We start from the raw sequence: 18,315 nt of genomic DNA, 5'->3' as shown, positions 1-18,315 counted from the left end.
TGCTGGCAAAAAGCGGGGCGCAGGGCGGGAGGAGGCAGACCCATGCCGGGCGGCGGCGGGCAGCGGGGCCCGGTGCCCAGGGCGGCCCTACGGGACCTGCCCGGCCGGCTCCCGCGCGCCCTGCCTGGCCCAGCAGTCCGGCCTGCGAGCGGGGATGCGCGGTGTGGTCCAGCTCCCCGCCGTCCTTCGGGGCCCTGAGGCAGAAAGTTTGGGGGTCGGGAGCTGCCCACCTCCCGCGCCAGTGACTGCCCAAGGTACGCTGCAGTCCGGCTTCGCCCGCGACCTGTCTCCGCTCCCCAGGTCGGAATGAACTATCCCAAGGCTCCCCCTCTTCGCCCCTCCCTCATCGTCCTCTAAAAAGCTATTTTCTTAAATTCAAGAAAGAACTCGTGATCTGCCTACTCCCCTCGTCCATAATTTAAACCCCAGGTCTTTTGAGTGCAAGAGGGGGTGCGGTCTTCCCTCCCCTCCCCAACACAGCACGCTAGAAGGACAGATTCCCCTTGCCGACCCACTTACACCATGAAGAGGTGCAAATCGGACGAGCTGCAGCAACAGCAGGGCGAGGAGGATGGGGCTGGGATGGAAGACGCGGCTTGCCTTCTGCCGGGCGCGGACCTCCGGCCTGGGGAGGCCTCGGGTGCCAACTCCGCTGGCGGGCCAACTTCAGATGCTGGCACTGCGGTAGCACCCACCCTGGGTCTCCGAAGCAAGCCTCCTGATTTAAAGGTGAGCACAGACCAGCCCCAGGCAAGCACAGCCTGCCGCGTTGCTTCTCCCACCCTCGCAGAAGTGTCTTAACAGAATAAAAGTGATGAGGAAGCTCACAGAGGTCAGTGAGGATGTTCGGCTAGGACCGGAGAGGGGAAGTTAGGTACCATTTGTTCCTGTCTATCAGCTTCACTTCAGGCCTCTGTGTTCCCATTATTCAGCAAACGTTCTAACGACTCACTCATCCGAGATTGTTTGAAGAATGTGTGTTGAAATGCTGTTTGCAGACAAAGGGCTGGAGAGATCTAAGATGCTAACTTAAAAAGTTCACAGTACTCTGGCTTCTGTAGGAGGATGGGGAAGAAGATTGCAGCATGGGAAGCCATGCCAATTAGCCTCCGCCAGGTGGGATTTTTCAATCACCTTCCTGAACGAATCTCAGTTTGTCCATCTATGAAAGGGGGGTTTAGCTGTCTTGCCGTTAGGTGGAGCCAGAGGTTAAGCTAGTGCTTAGAGATCCCTGCCTGCTTCCTGAACCAACCCCCAGGGTGGAGAACTGACAGGTGGTAGGGCAGAGCTGGTTGGGGCCTCCGTTCAAGTTGCACACACGCTGAGCCAGCAGCTAGAACAAGAATTGGAAAGGGCGGTTCACACGGAGCTGTTTATTTTCCAGCCCGAGGTCTTCCAGACAATTGATGATCTGTATTGAAAAGATCTCTGTGTCATTTATAGCAGCCAGCAGAGATAAATAATGCCTCTTTGCTGGACTTACCACCGGGACTGCCAGCTCGGGCTCCTCAGGCCAGCTCACAACTGGGCTGAGAGAGATGTCAGCCCCAGGAAGGAACTTGGATGCCTTGGGGATTGATGCCTTGGAAATTTTCTCCGGAGAGGGTGCAGGGTCTGGGATAGGGGAGGAGAAAGGACTTCCGTTAGGTTAAAGCCTGTGTACATATGGCTGTGGGCACCGACAAGCTCACTAGAATAAGCCAATGACATTTCTCCTTTGGCCCGAGCAGCTCAGAGTCAGGAAGCCAGGTGAGTGCATGTGCTCCTTTGTGTGTTTGTGTGTGTCCCTTGGGGAAGAGACAGCCCCCTTACTCCTTGTGTGAACTTTTAAATTTTGTGGAAGTTTTGAAAATAGGACCTCTTTTCACCTTCTGTCTAATGATGGCTCTGTTGGACACCTAGGCTCTCTCCACAAAGCTAATGATTTCATCAGGCCCCAAAAAGTGTCACTCCCTCCCCCCAAGTGACACGTTTTCTGTTTTAAGTAAGATGGCAAGTACAAAGAAGTCCCTTTAGTGCTTCTGAGAGGAACAGGGAGTGATCCTTTGGCCTCTCTCCACTGGTGGCAGTATGGGGCTATAGTTTCTCTATGAATATAAAGCTTCCCAAAGCTCCTTGTTTGTACCCTCCTATGTCATCTTTTTTGATGACACTTATTTTGATCAGGAGAAGGTAGAGCAACAGCTCTGCACTTGACTACGGTATGTTAATAGCTGAACTGCCCAGAAGAAGAATTGAGGACCCTTATTTACACGCGCGCGCGCGCGCGCGCGCTCACGCGCGCACACACACACACACACACACACACACCTCTCCATAGCCCAGCAGTGTGAACCCAAACAAGAACACAGCTCATGAAAGCACAGGGAGGCACACAAGGCACTTGCCTGTTTATCTTTGTCTGTTTCATCACAACATGTTTACTACAGGACAGAGACTTGCCTAACAGATACGACTTGGGGGCCACCAATGGCATGTCACTTAAGTTTTCTGAGGACAGGGACAAGGAATATTGGAGTGTGGCCAAACTTGTTTTCCAGCGCTGGACAAATTTTCCACAGCTGACAGTTTAATTGAAAAATTTCATCATTGTCTCTGGAACTGGGTGGGAGCTGACTTGTTCTAAATTTGATAGTGGTACCAAAAGGGATGTGTTTATTTTTTCATTTGTAATACCCTTTTTCTCATACCTGTGTTTAGTTGATGCAGTTCAGCAGTCCTGGCTTGCTTTTGCTTTCATTTTGAACTTGGAGATAGTCCCTTAGTCCCACTTCTATTTTCTTGTGACAGCTCCAGGCATTGTGACTGATTGTCACGGAGGAAATCATCTTGATTCTTGAGCAACGAGCAAAAGCATGTAAGACTCTGTCTAAAATGCCTCTATGGTAGAAGAGAAAGAGAAAGATTCAGTCTTGGCTGAATGATGCTTCCTTAGCAATGGCCAGCAGTGTCTCTGTCTTCTATGTCTCTGGTCCTTCTAGGAGCATCATACTGTGTGCTGTACATTTCTCAGTTTATTTTGTGTGGAGGGGGAGGTCCTGAGATCCTACCTAGATAGAGTCTTGAGCATGCTAGACAAGCCCTCTATCAATGTAAATTCCTTCTACGGTTGCTTGGAATCTGTGATTATGGAGTGGGTAGGGCCAGGAGTGGGGGGCAGAGAAATAGTTACATGGTAGCAATTTTTAAACCAGTAACTATAACAGAAAAGCAACCTGCAAATGGTCCTGGCCCCACAGGAGGCTTGTGTAAACATTTCTGGGGCTTTGCCAGAACTTCACATAAGCGAACCCTCTAGGGGAGACCTCAGCAGGCATGGATTCCTCTCTAGCCACCCAAGCTCATGTCTCCCCATTCGTTTGTTCTTATGATCCCATCCTTTGCTGTTATCTGAGTCCCTGCTTGTTGAGAAGACATGCGGGGCAGCTTGTCACAGAAACTTCTGGCTTTCCAAAAGTATAACAGAATTAATTCTCCAGCAAGAAGACTGGTTGCAGTGAGAAGCAGTGTGGGGAGGAGCTTAGAACTCTGGGGACAGGTCCTCCTCAGAATACAGTATGTAGCTGATTCCTGGGTGAATGGCTGAGCTCAGTGTGCAGCCCTATCCCAAACACTGGAGAAGCCTGAGGTCGGGGGTTGGAAGGGGGAGGAGGTGGGGAGAGGCATTGCCCACCTCCCACCATTCCAATCCCACTACTCAATACAGGGATGGACCAGTTCCTGAGAGGAAAATCCTGGGGATGCTGTCCAGGGAAAGTTCCCAGAGGTGCTCTATCCCCTGATGAAAGCTGGATTTCCCCATGGAGTTTCCTATCAGTATCACCACTATTCCCTGAAGGAAAGCGGGGAGTTCCACTGTTCCCATCTGGTTGTAAGCGCTTTTCACTCAGGGCTGCTTTTGGGTTGTTTCAGATCATGTTCCTCTCTACATACCATACTGTCTTTTCCCTTCCTACTGAGTGAGGAGCAGGGAAGACAACAGACAGCCAAGGTAAAATCCCAGCTGAACCTAGGTGGCTGGTTCTCCTGTACAGGTGCGCAATGGCACTTCGATGCTCTGCAAATGGCTCATACTCCTTCCCCACCCTTCAGTGCACTGATGAGAGGGTAGGTCTGTGCAGTCAACAGATAACTGGACACTTTCAGAAGGAAAGATGTTCTTATAAACACTGAAATAGGACATGCATATAAAAGTGTCCACAGAGAGACATGTTTATAGTTTAATAAGAGCAAAAGTAGACAGGTCATCTATTCGTTACCCAAGTCAAGAAAATAATATTGATATTCCCAATCCTCTGTGTTTCCATTCTGCTATTTTATTTTTTAAGGACCAGGAGTTGGTTAAAATTTGTGTTATGTGTTTTAAATAAAGGAGAAGTCTAGCCACTTTTGGGAGTTGGTATGAAAGCATGTGTGTGTGTCCTGGGACCTTGGATGATTCAGTAATTGTGGAGTATGGCTATCTGGGATCTTGCTGCATCCTGGAGAACTACTGTTCTTTAGAAATGCTTGGGCTTAAAGATCCCTACAATCTGTGGGACATGGGCCCTGAGGTAGATTTAATCAGGGGAAGTAGGATTGAGGGAGACCTAACCCAGGAAATGGAACTTAGTTCTTCAACAAGGCAATGCCTTCATTTTCAGGTGAGCCTCCAGTCCCTGAGGGATGAAATGCTTTCAGGAAAACCCCTAAGACACCCAGGCTTCAGTGTGCTTGGAGTACATGCAGTGGAGTATAAAACATGGGCTAAGTAGGAAGAAGAGGACCTGGCTTTCGATCAGGATATTAAAGGAAGGGCAGAGCATTAATTAACAAGTGACAGGAGACTTTCTAGCTAGGATAAGATGACAAGAACCAGGACCTCAGTACAGTGTTTACCTGTCCCCTTTCCCTGTCAATGCCAGGACCAGAGAGCTCTGAGAAATGCTGTAGTTGCTAGTTTCCACCCATCTGTACCTTATGAGGACAGAGGATCCTTAGGCTTGGGACTGCCCCCTTCCCCGAGCCTGCAGCCTCATTCAGAGCAGCCCTATGTGTAGGTTTGGGAGGAACTAGGGCTGGCAGGAAAGCATGTGGCAAATGAAGCTCTCTGTTCTCCTGCCACATATTGGGTTCTAGATTCATTCCCAGCTGTCCTAATTGCAATTCAGAGTTTACAGAATGTGCTTCTTCTTCTTCTTCTTCTTCTTCTTCTTCTTCTTCTTCTTCTTCTTCTTTTTCCTCTTCTTCTTCTTCTGTGTCTCCAATTGTGGCTTAGCTGCCAATCACATTAAGAATATCTTCCTGTACAAAGAGTTGAAACATTCAATAGGTTATGAATATGGAGGTTAATTTAAATGATGCTGTGGATAGGGAGAGGCTTGACAGGCTCTTGGGTGTGGTGGGTGGCCTTACTACAATCACTTATGTTTACCTCTTCCACAAGACTTGACATCTCCCTTGGAAATCTCCATCCATTAGGATGGTGTACCTTTGGACCAAGGTCCTGGTTAAACAAGAGTTCATAAAGAAGGGTCCACTCTTCTCTGAAAAACATAGGAGTCTCTCCCTTATGTTAAGAAGTTAAAACAAAGCCAGGCACGGTGGTGCATGCCTGTAATCATAGTACTCAGGGGGGCAGATGCAGGTGGATCTCTGTGAGTTCGAGACCGGCCTGGTGTACAAAGTGAGTCCAGGACAGCAAAGGCTACACAGAGAAACTGTTTTGTTTTTTTTTTTTTTTTTTTAAAAAAAAAAAAAAAGGTTAAAACAACAGACAAGTTGTGGATTTGACTTCTCAAACCAAACTGCCAAAGGTTTTTCCCATTCTAGCCACTTAGCTAAGTGATAGCCGCTGCAGGAAATGAAGCTGACTGCAAGGACCTGAATCCCCAGCAAACCCTCCCTGAGCCATCTGTGAGGACAGTATGTTTATTCTCCTTTCAAGCCAACACATTCTTGGCAATTACTAACATGATAGATGGAGACAGGGGTTTCAGCCATAGCAGGAGGAATCTGGGTTAGACACAGGCAAAAAACTGTTCAACTGAGCATTTTAAAGTTTTAGAAAAGGTAGTTCTGTAAGGATTACATCGTCTTTAGGATTGTTTTGTAGACTTGAGACAAAGAAATAAATTTTAATGGCCATGTTTGCATTGAGGTCTCTGCCAGGTAATAGTAGAGGTAGCTACTGCTTGCCAGTAACTCATCTTGTCAGAGATTCTGCAAACTGGTGGGTGAAAAGTTGGAGAGCCTTGGAGAGAGCTCTAGAAGCAAAGTTGCAAGACAGCACATGATTAACTGAAAAATGAGTGGTACAGATAATGAGCCCTCATGGGTTCAGGATAGAGGGATGCCATGTACACTGGTGTGGCCAGAGAAGGATTTATGGAGTGGGTAGATGGAGAGGGATGGTTACGACACAAAGAAGCAGAGAGAGAGAGGGCACATCACAATGGCAACTTCAATAAGAATCTGCTGTGCTGGGATAGATGAGTTAGTTCTGTCCAGAGACCCCAGTGGATGAGGTGACCTTTCCCAGGTGACCTTCGTTAGCTCTAGCCAGACTGCTCTAAGCAAAAAAGGCACAAGAGTTCAAAAGGGGGTTGGACTGCGACTCAACTACTCCTGGTTTAAGCAAGCCCTGCTTTTTTATTGTTTTGAATGTGAACTGATCCTGGGGAAGAGGAATGAATCCAGAAACCTCCCATTGCCTGTGTTTCCAATAGAAACCCCAAGCAAGCTGGGAATCAGCAGCTGCTGCCTCTTCATCACTCTGTGGTCAGCAGCACCAAGCCTGAGGTGATAGACCCACCCCTGCATCCCTTCTGCAGCCTGCCCCCCCTCGGCTGTTTGGGGGGTGGTGAGGGGTGAGGAGGCAGTGGAGACTTCACAATCCCCTCCGGATCCTGACAGTCTCTGTGGGTTTTCCCAGTGACTCGTTCTCTAGTGCTGGCCCTGTTTCCATAGAGACCCTATAAATAGAGAACACGTTGGCGACCTAGGCTTATAAAGGCTCAGGGTGACCCAGGCGCCCCTGAGTCCTTACAGCCATGTCTGTGGTGGGGCAGAGGGAATATCAGACTGGGTGGAGCAGCTCTCTGGTTAATTGTACCTTCCCATGACCCTCTCAGCATTTCCGGGATTTTGATGAGACCACAGGGACCTGTAGGTATTGGAAACTGCTTTAGGTTTTTTTTTTTTTTAAGCCAAATTGTGCCAAGGACACTGCACCCTGAAGCCTTTTCCTTTTGGCATCTTTAAGCTGTCTTTGCAGAATCTGGAGCAAACTTCCCTTTGTTGGGCCCACACCCAGGGAGGAGAACAGCTGAAGCCTGCTGTTCAAAAACCACAGGGTTCTCAGGAAAGAACGCCATTCTTCCTGAGAGCACAGTGCCCAGGGAGCGTGGGTCCTCCCTACTCTTGAAGGGGAAGGGAACTATGACTCCCTTACTGAACTCTCCAGATATGGTACCTCTTCCTGGAAGCTGCCCTTTCCCTGACTACCCCTTGGCCAACCTGGGGACAGACACACCGTACTCCACATGGGTAGAAAGAGCTTGTGCCCCATTCCCGACTTTTCAGCCTTGAACCTCTCTCTTCCTGATGGTTTTGTCTGGCCATCACAGTGGCTTTTGGCAGCTGGAGGAAAGGAAAAGTCAATGTGGAAGAGCAAGTGACATTTAGAAGCTGGAACCTGTTAGTCAGAGCAGGTGGCGCATTCTGCTGCGTTGGTGGCTAAGTTCCCTCAAGCTAGTCGCCATGGTTTTCCTCACTTCTGAAACTTGGGGCTGGGTATGTATATGCACTGAGGTGTTTTTTTTCCCTCCTCATCATGTTATGTCAAAACCCTTAACCATCTCTCTGACACCCACAGGTGGAAGCAGCTGGCCTGTGTGTCACTCTGCTATTCTTGCTTTTTAGCCCCCACCCCTTACACACCCCACATTGTTCTTCGACTTCTTTTTTCTTCTTTTCCTTTATAACTTTAACAGAGTCTACTGGTGCTGCTGGTGCAAGGATCCTTTATGTGCAGAACAGCTGGGGAGAGGGGAAATGAAGATCTGTGGGTAGAGGCTTACCCACATTCTATGATGAAGCCTGAGCAGACCCCATCCCCAAGAGTTCAGTGGCCCCACCCCTAACTCTGAGGTTTTTTTGCTATGTTTTGATCCTGCCTTAGGTATTTGTCCCAGGAGACATACATCACCACAACTCCTGTAGTTTCATGACAGGTGTGGGTCAGGAAAGGTAAATTAGACTAGAAGTTGGAAGCTCATCTTTGTGGTTTGGATAAGCCACCTAACAATTATGTGTTTCAGTTTTTTCATCTGCAAAATGGATCATGGCTACTATGGTCTGTCAGTTTTTATGCCCTGGAATAAGACTAGTGCCAGGTTAGACTGACAGGAAAAGTTGACAACACCTTGTATGGCTTTAAAGGTAAACTAGACAAGGATTATAGGGGTCAAGATGATATGGATGATGGGTGGTTGAGATTCTCCAACCCCATCCTCCCTCAAAATCCACCAGATCCCAGAGCTGTGTTCCTGGGACCTTAGCTAAAGTCTTTTAGGGGGAAAACTGTCTGCCTGAGTGGGTAGGAAATAGGAGCCTCCGTGTTGGAGAAGCAAGTTAGGAATGGAGTATGGAGTAGAATGTTAAATGTTCAGAGGATGTGGTATATTTAGCAGAAAGAGTTAGGCAAAGACCCTCTCTGGGGCCTCATGGGGAGTCTTGTGTCAACTTGGCCTGGCAGTGTGAGGAAGAGGGTGGGTAACTTAGCTGTAGTCAGGAGACCCAGAATCTAGGTCAGTCTGAGCTTATGTGGTATATGTTACCATCTACTCTGCCTTGGCCATCTTGGTTCTGCCCAGATTCAAGTGGGCTTGGGTACTGCCTCTCTGAGGGAGGGGGCAACTTTGGGAGTACCTGGCATAAAAGACCTGTTTCTAGAGCTGCCCCAAACCTAAGAAGGAATAATTTTCCTGTGTGTGTGCAAGTGTGTGGTTGTTGCTTTTATGAGTATCTGGGGAAACAATGAGATTATGCAGGACAGAATGTGAGATGGACAAATACGGCTTATGACGTGCCAGGCATCAGGGTGGACTGTAGGACTTGAATGAGGTGCCTTCTCTTTTGTGTGAGTGCAGGTCTTGTAGTCACATAGGAGTGTGTGTGCCACTTGCCATAGACAGCAATGGTAAGCAGTGCTGAGTGGACAGCCATCAAAAGCTGGAGACTTGTGCTTTCCTGGTTTCTGCATGGTCTAACCTTTGTTCTTGTGTTTCTAGAAGAATAAAGGGCGGGGCTATTATGTCTAGTTTGGGGGGAATGTTAAAAAATTATTTTAATGATGGAGTTTGCTTTGTGAAGTTAGAGGATGTTGGTACCAAGAAAAGCCTGCTGCAGCTCCTGAGCCCCAGGTAACTTGGCCCTGTTTCCATCTTAGAGGACAAAGTGTAGTGTTTCCCCTTGTCTTCTGAGTCTTACCCATCCTCCCACAGCTCTGGAGTTCTTCAGAGGACATGGCCCACACAGATAAGCTGTCTCCTCTCGGGCAAGCTGCCTGCTGTTACATGGCAGTTGCCCTGGCAGCCCATCCCCCAGCCATTTATCCTGGGCAGTGCTGGGGGTGGGGGAAGCAGCTGGAGTCTCTGGGGCAGTGCTACAGCAGGGCAGCACCAGGCTCCAGGGCTTCAGCTTGGTTCTAGTCTGAGGGGAAATGAAAGCCCCTTATCTGCTGTAGATACTCAGAGAAGTAACGTTTATTTCATTGTCAGCTATGTCAGAACTTAACTGGCTGCAAATGACAGAAAATTGTAATAGAGTCATGTAGACAGAGGTAGGCTTTATAGACTGTTTTCTTGGATGTGTCTATCATCAACTATGTCACCTCATGGTTACAGTGAGGCTACTACATTGCCAGCAACTACTTCCACATTCCAAATGAGAGAATTAGAAAGGACTAGTGCCTTTAACGAGAAAGCGAAGGTGTTTCCAAAAACCATAGCTACAAGCAAATGTGCTGAAGCAGGAAATTCTAGCAGGGTGCATTAATACCTTCCAGTTTGGCTGGTGAGAAAGGGGGAAAGGTGCTGGGTGTACAGTTAGCAGAGCCTGCTTTGGCGGTAGGTATAACCTGAGTATTTGGCCCTGCTTGTTCCGAGGATTGTCACAATGAGGCCTCTGTGGGAATGGATGTTTGGTGGCCTCTGCCCCAGTCAGTACAGCTTGAAAGACAGTTTGACATGGAAGAAGGAAGATGACGGGGCCGGGGGTGCCTCATGTGCCACTAAGCCGCAGGCTAGCCTGAGAACACCCTGCTTAGAAATCTGAACTTGCTTTTGGAACCAAAGGGCAGACGACCTTGTAGGCATGGCAGGCACCCATAGGAACCCAGGCATTCAGATGTCTGTGCTGGCCACTCCGCCCTCGTAAGAGCGACCCACCCTCAGCCCCCACTCACAGAGTATCCAGGAGCTTTTCCAGGGCTTTTCCATTAACCTGGGCTTCTCATCTCTCCCCCTAAAGAAAATCCAGCAGCTCTCCGAGGGCTCCATGTTTGGCCACGGCCTGAAGCACCTGTTTCACAGCCGCCGCAGGTCACGGGAGAGGGAGCACCAAGTGTCTCAGGAGGCCCAGCAACAGCAGCAACAGCAGGGCCTATCCGATCAGGACTCCCCAGATGAGAAGGAACGCTCCCCGGAGATGCACCGCGTCTCCTATGCTGTGTCCCTGCACGACCTGCCTGCCCGACCTACTGCTTTCAACCGGGTGTTACAGCAGATCCGTTCCAGGCCCTCCATCAAGCGGGGTGCCAGCCTGCACAGCAGCGGTGGGAGCAGTGGCCGTCGTGCCAAGAGCAGCTCCTTGGAGCCACAGCGTGGCAGTCCACACCTGCTTCGGAAGGGACCCCAGGACAGCAGCCTGGCCGCCATCCTGCACCAGCACCAGGGCCGACCGCGTTCCTCCTCTACTACTGACACTGCCTTGCTCCTGGCTGATGGTAGCAATACATACCTCCTGGCTGAGGAGGCCGAGGGCATCGGGGACAAGGTAAGTCCAGGTGGAAGGAGGGCCACAGGGATGCTTTGCCTGGCACTGCTGATACCTGCTACCCATTATCTCTCCTGGCTGAGGAGTCAGGATATGACCAAGCCCAACACCAGAGCCCAACACCTACAGGACTGATTTTTGTTTGTTTAGGAGATTGTTTTTTTGTTTTTTTTCAAAAATGGTCATTTGCCCAGGCTGATAGTAATTTTGGTTTGTTATCCTTAAACATGTTTTGAGGAGACCCAGACAGACCTGGCTATTATTCTTACTAGCAGCATTAACTAGACGCTTAATCTCTTCACCTTTCTGTATCACCATTTGAAAATGGGGGTGAGGAGTGAAAGTAAGGTGTTAGCATAGTTAACTTCCTGGACTGGAACCTGGCAGGATATCTTTACTGTGATTATTACCAGCTAGAAAAGAAGGGGAGGGATCAGGAAGTGTTATTTGGCACTTCATGAATGTATCCAGCTCATTTGTAACAATATTTAGTGAGTGCTTATTGGATGTCACAGGAGTGAACAAACCAGTGTTGCTGTTCACATGCTGCCCAGTGTCTAGAAACACTAGTGAACGAGTAGAAGGCTCTGATGAATGTTCTGGGAGTTTGGAAACAGAGGAGGCAGTGTGAGTAGAGAGGAATTGGTCAGAGACTTTCTGGAAGAAAATCTATTGAACTAAGTCTTGAAGGAGGCAGGGAGGGTCGGTATGCAGCAAAGCAAGGGAGCTGCTGTCAAGTGCTTCTTGTTTGTGGAGACTCATGGAAGCAGAGGCCAGAGCTCAGAGGGTCATGCTGTGTACAGTCTGGAAATCAAGTGCAGCTATGGGAGGCTGTTAGGCACGAAGTGAGCTCAGAGAGTACATTAGAAGAGCAGGCAGTAGATTAGGAGGGGGAGAGAAAAGGAGCCAAGGAAACTGAAGTTATTGCAGCAATTGCAACCTTGAGAATGGAAAGGAGAGGAATTCAGAACATATTGGGGAGTCAGCATCAGTGGTATTAGACAAGGACCAGGCTATGGAAAACAAAGGAAATGAAGGAGGAAAGGAGCCTCTGGTTTCTGGTGTAGCTTTGTGGTACTCTCTCTGGTTGAGGAGTCAGAAGAGAAGAAGGGGGGGGTCTAGGAAAGGGGCTGTCCTATTGCAGGTCCTGGCAGTGGGCCTGGGGGCGTGGGCTGACAGGTGAAATCAGCAGTGAGGCTGAAGTCACTGGTGTGGATGAGATAGATCCTCAAGGGGACATTTTGAATGAAGAGAAGATTAAGGCCAGATCCCACTGATGTAGATGAAACAGGCAGCCAGCTCTGACACGCTGCTTCTCCCACGTCCATTTCTTCCCTCTGTACCCCAGGCCTCAGCAGTGTCTCTCTGCAGGCTCCCACACACCTAGGTACCCCTCCAAGGCTCTGGCGCTATAGTTCATTTTCCCTGTCATGGTCTCCATCAGCAGAAAGAAGGAAAGCTGAAGGGTTGATGGCAGATATACTAAAGGTAAAAGATGGTAGAGGGTTTGAGATTAGAAAGCTATCATGAAATCTTATCTTACAGAAAAGGAAGTGAGGAAAGCTGGAGATGTGGAGAAGAGGAGATGGGGCATTGAGGGAGTTGAAGAGTGAGTATATTTGAGAGAGATAAAGTGGAGATGCAGACAGAGATTCTATTGGGGTTTGAGAACTGGGAACTTAGTTAGATGTGATTGTACCCACTGATAATCCCAGCATGAGGGAGGCTAAGGCAGGAGGATCACCAGTTCAAGATCAACCAGAAGCCAGGTGTGGCTGCGCACACCTTTAATCCCTGCTCTTGGGAGGCGGAGGCAGGTGGATCTCTGAGTTTGAGGCTAGCCTGGTCTGCAAATAAGTTCTAGGACAGCCAGGGCTACATAAAGAGAAATCCTGTGTCTGAAAAAGAAAACAAAAAAATCAACCTGAGTTACACAGTTATTCCCAATAAAACAAAGACTAGGGATATATTTCAGCAGTAGAATGTGTTAGCATGTACCGGGCCCTAGGCTTGATTCTTAATAGAAGAAAAAAAAAGGATTTGGTATCTTAGGAAATAGGAAATAAGGCCCAGGTAAGGAAGGAATGGAGAGAGCTTTAATTTGATGTGTCAGGAGCTGAGAAGTTAGGTGGCCCACTTGGTAGAAGGGAAGTTAGGAACTTTGCTTTTCTTCCTGCTCAGGGAATGATAGCAGAGAAGTCAGCCTGATGTGTGGAGGGCAGAAGGAGGAAAATTGCTGTAGCAGGGACCTCAAAGCTGAGGGCTGGCCTGTCTGTGAGAGCCAGAGGAAACAGACGGGTCTACTTGTAGAGCACAGGTGCTGTAGGGGAAAGGCTGCCCTGGGAAGAGGGCAGGGAGAGCCTGTGGATGGACAGCACCTGTCTGTGGAAGATGGAGGACAGAGAAGATGGGCGCAGTGGAAAGAAGAGAGTATGAGAAATGGTGGGCGACTGTGGAGTCCTGTTTGGTTAGTGAGCTCTCTAGCATCAAGGTTCCAAGGACATCTGCTGTGACGTTATTTCTGCTATAGATTGTCACCAGCACAACCTCAACTGAGCCCCACACAAGAACCAGAGCTTTCTTATATCTACCATGACTTCTTATGCATCTTGCCTTTTGGAATTATTTGGAAGTTGATGCATATATCCATCATTGCCTGCCTTTACTAGATGGACAGTGGCTTAGGTTTGCCTTGATGCTCTTCCAGTGTAAACAATTATTTTTGTGAATTTATTAAAATAGTTCCTTAAGCCAGATAAGCCATGTTAATGAGAACCCAAGTTTTGGGATAAAAGAAATATATCCAAAGAGGGGGTATGACTTGTTAAAACCCAGAGCTCGGAACCTGTAGAACAGTGGGTTTCCTAATCCCAAGTCTGGTGCTCTTCCCACCATACCAGGCTGCTCTGCATGTGTAGCTGGTAATCAGTGATGGGGCCCAGCTACCAACTCGTCGGCCCAAGGTTTTGCTTTGGCAGAGTGCTGACACCAGAGATGACTTTGAAACTGTTTCTGACATGAGCTGTAGGGTCATTTTATATGTTCTACATGTCACACTGATTGTATATTTCTTCAAGAAAAGGGACTTTCCACAGATGGTTCTGGACCACCTGTCCAGAGCAGAGCCTCACTGGTAGCCGTAAGTCAGCAGATACCCTCTCTTTTCTTGAGCATTTCCACTTGCCCTCCCCACTTTCCCGTTTATTTGACAGCATTTATTGAGTATCTTCTAAGTGCCAGGTACTATTATAGACATTAAGGATACTTCAGTGAATGAAAGAAAAGTTCCTGCAGTGCCAGAACACCCATCCTCACGGGAGGAGATAACCACCAAATGACTACACCATCTATTTGCTAGTAAGAGTGCTGAGAGGCAAAATAGAAGCAGAGCATGAAGGCAGAGAATGTGGGTGGGCATGCTATTCCAATGGGTTGGTTGGAAAAGCCTCTCTGACAGTGTAATGGGTGGAACTGTGTGGATGTGGAGTAGAGACAGAAAAGTAGAGAATACAGAATCAAATCAGGGTCAGGCTGGGCTGGGAGCTGGAAAGGGACAGGGAACACTGCAGATTACATTGGGGTCAATATACCAGGAAAAGGACTTTTTAATTATTTTTTCTTTTTCCACAAGTGATAGAAGTTGCTAGAAAATGTGATACAAGATTACCATGTGCTGCCCTGTGAGAACTAACCCTGTGTGACAGGGTTGAGCCAAGGGTCTGGTAGGAAGCTGGTGTGTACTCCAGAGGAGCTGTTGGTTGGAGTGGGGTGTTTGTTGAAAGGATGTTGGCTGAACTCTCCATTTGCTTCGGATGTCAAGGCCAGGGGTTTCTGATGCATTGGGTATGGGGCATGACATAATGGAGAAGTCAAAGATGGCTCATGGATTGGGGCCTGGCTGCAGGACAAAAGAAATCTCGGTGAACTGAACAGCAAGGGAGATGGCAAACTGAACATCCTTTGGTAGCATACAGGCAGAGCTAGGTTTTGGCTGTGCTAAGTTTGAGACAGCTATTAAACACCCCTATAGAAATGCCAAATAAGCAGTAGGCTGAGCAAGTCTGGAGTCCTGGGGAGAGATCCAACCTGGAGGCATAAATTTGGGAGGTGTCAGCATATAGATGGCATTTAAGATGATGGGACTGCATTTGCAAGCCTGGCTTCTGCTTGGAGAAGTGTGCAGTAAGAGGCAGGTCTGGATGCACTTGGCTGAAAGGGTGTGGCCTCTTGAACCCAAGAACTGCTGGGGCCCACCAGCTGGAACCAGGTTGTTTAGCCCTTAATGAGAAAGCTCTGTATGTACAGCAACAGCCGGGCCCACCTCTCATGGGTGAGTCAGTAAATATGTTTTAAAATTTTATTTAGAAAAATCTTGTTACATGAGGGGCTTGACTCTGGTGTGTGTGGGGGGGTGATCCTTGGGACCTCCAGTTAATTAGGGTTCCCCTAGAGTTCTCTAGTTGCCTAGGAAGACAGGGAATAGGTGGGTAGTAAGTACCTTCAGAAACTGGTGATAATAGCTGCTTTGGAATGCAAGGACCAGGGTAGTTGGGGCAGGTTGCCAGCTGGACAGTTTTCTGGGGGCTTTTCCATTCCACTGTTTATCGTGACACTGTGTCTGGATGATGTGTGTGAAAGGGATTCCTTCTTGCGGTATATGGAAGGCTAAACCCAAAGCCTTGGGTAACCTCACTGGGGGATGGCTAGGGAAATGGTTGGTCATTATTAGTTGCCATGTAGATACTGGGAATTGAACCAGGGTCCTCTGGAAAAGCAGCCAGTGCTCTTAACCGCTGTGCCATCTCTCCAGCTCATTCTTTTTTATTCTTTTTTTTTTTTTTAAGATTTAACTTTCTTTTTTTATTAGTTTGTTTGTTTTTAGATAGGGTCTCACTGTGTAGCCATGGATGGCCTGGAGACTGCTATGTAGACTAGGTTAGCCTTGAGCTCATAGAGATCCACCTGCCTCTGCCTCCCAAGTCCTAGAACTAAAAGGTGTGTGCCACCATGCCCTTTGTTCTTCTTTGGAACTTTCAGCTTTGGTACTGTTTGCCTGGTTCATCCACCTTCATAACAAACTATGCAGGTGGCAGAGCAGTTGCCATTGCTTCCATTTTGTAAGTGAAGACTGAGTCCTTCAGGAGGGGAGGGGCTGCCTGCTCAGGGCTAGCCTGTTCCAGCTAGGTCCTGGCAAAGAAGTACTGTTTCTTCCTAAGGTGTAGACTTTCCAGACCTGGACCTGGACCTCTAAAGATTGGGTGTAGTCCTGCGGGTCTTGAGGAGAGATAAGTGTCTCCCTGTCTTTGGAAGAGGGATCTTCTAGCCACCTTAAAGCTTGAAACACCATCATCTGACTCTCCAGACCCAGAGGCCATTGGCTGACATGGTAAGCTTGTGGTTCCACTCTGGTTGGTCTGGGTATGAATAGGAAGTATTCTTCTCGTTAGTAAACACAGCCCACATGCTCTCTTGCAGGCTCCCTGGTGAGTACTAGCATCTATTTTTAATTCATAAGCCTCCCCTACTCCCCACACCCCTCACCATTGTTTTCAACTCACCAGCTGGCTTTTAGACCAGAGCACCCTGGCTTGAATTCCCAAAACATCCTGGAGGCAGCTAGGGTTCCTGACTAGCCCTGCAGAGGTTCACACACCACCCATTCAGAGAAATCAGGGGGGCTGGAACCCTATTTGAAGGAGCAGGGTGTAACGGAAGACAGATCGGGCCCCACGGGACAGTAAGTTTGTCCTGATGGTGGGAGCTGAGCTGTCATTTGTTCCTCCAGACCCAGCTAGCTAAGCTCTGCCTTTAGTTATTTCCCTATTAAAAACAATGGCATTTCCCCTTTACCCCACCCTTCTGCTTTCCATTATGTGTGTGATAACGAGAAAGGTCAGTATACTAGGTCTTATATATGTCAAGAAGGGGAAAATCATTTGTCAATGTACTGGGGCATCAATGATGAACAGACAATGAAGATAACATTGTATGTGGCCCTGACTTTAGGGAAGGGCCCTGGGGCATAGAGAAGGAGCCACTAACTAGGTTAGGCTGCTTGGCTCCTCTGAGAGCAAAGGAGACATGTTCCCTACTCCCTTTCTCCCTCCCTCTCTTTCCTTTCCTTTCCTTTCCTTTTTCTCTTTTCAACAGCAGCTCCTGGAAAATGTGGGTTCAGAGGCTTCCATTCTCTTTGCTTCCTCTCTTCATGTCCAGTTGGGCATCCCTCAGAGCCTTTCCTCTCCTGTCTCTATACTCCCCACCCAGCTTTGCCCATCCTGGACTAGTGCAAGGTATCCCATGCTAGCAAGAGGAGAATGACACAGGAGCCAGTTGTGTGGCTAGCTTCTGACTTTGGCCTAGTCCTGCCTTCCCTCCTGTCCTGTGTGACTGAAGAGCCAAGGCCAGGGTCTGTGCAGCCCTGACAGACTCCTATAGCCAATGAACTCTGCACCTGGGATTAGGGTGGGGAGAAGGGGCAGATGAAGTGAGGAGGTGAGGGCTAAGAGTGTCCTGCCTGGATAGTTTGCTGTAACTTATCTCTAGTACCAGAAGGTGGAGGGGGAAGCAGTGAGGTGTAGCTCATCTCCCAGTCCAGGGCAGATTGAGGACATCCTGTGCCCTTTCCACCAGATTTATCCAAAAACAAATTTTCCCTGCCCCATGTAAATAAGTTCCCTGTTTACTTCCAGGCTGAAAAGGGGCCCACCCTTCGACCCACCTCTTGCCAAAAAGACTGAAGTTTTGGCAGATACCCAGGGGCCCTGGTTTATTTATGTCTAGCAATCCACTGGCTCAGTGGTAGGCGGGGCTGACTGCTGAGAGAGGTTTCCAAACATAACCCTTAAGCTACAGCCTGCTCATCTGTGAGACCCCTGCTCTCCTAGGCCTGGCTACACAGGGGCTGTAGTAGCTTGTTCTAGGATCAGACCAGTTCAGCTAATTCACACAAATATAGCCATTTCTCATAGAGAATTGCCACCTTCAAGTGGCATGGCCACTCACCCTGGCTACCCAGGTTTCTAAGGACAGCTACTGTCTCCATGCTCTTCTCCTCCATCCCTTCTCCTCTTTACCCTCTTTCTTTCTCTATATGGAAGTTTCCCTTGCTTAGAGGAAGCACCAGAGGCAGCTGTCCTACTCCTTGGAGGACACTCCTGAGACTGTACCATGCTTCCAGGCACCCACCAAGCCAAGGCTGGGCGGCTCTAATTTGCCATAAACCATTGCTCTCAGTGAACCTTGAGCTCCCTGCTACTCTTTTTGTACCTGGGGAGCCAC

The 18,315-nt window shown here is 48.6% G+C and overlaps 1 protein-coding gene across 3 annotated transcripts in view; it reads left to right on the top strand.

Moving 5' to 3' along the window:
- The first annotated feature begins 522 nt into the window (after window positions 1-522).
- Window positions 523-18,315, top strand: part of Tmcc2 (transmembrane and coiled-coil domain family 2) — a 38,414-nt gene continuing 20,621 nt past the window's right edge. Inside the window, exons 1-2 of one of the 3 annotated variants that reach the window (XM_021636405.2) lie at window positions 523-729; window positions 10,513-11,037. In XM_021636405.2, the coding sequence (XP_021492080.1) occupies window positions 523-729; window positions 10,513-11,037 (732 nt within the window). Of the gene's footprint in view, window positions 730-1,337; window positions 1,750-2,810; window positions 2,858-10,512; window positions 11,038-18,315 lie in introns of those variants that run through there. The other 2 variants (XM_021636406.2, XM_021636407.2) reach the window with 2 other exon arrangements.

This window comes from Meriones unguiculatus, chromosome 11 (assembly GCF_030254825.1).
Source record: "Meriones unguiculatus strain TT.TT164.6M chromosome 11, Bangor_MerUng_6.1, whole genome shotgun sequence".
NCBI classification, from domain to species: Eukaryota; Metazoa; Chordata; class Mammalia; order Rodentia; family Muridae; genus Meriones; species Meriones unguiculatus.
This window is presented reverse-complemented; position numbering and strand designations above follow the sequence as displayed.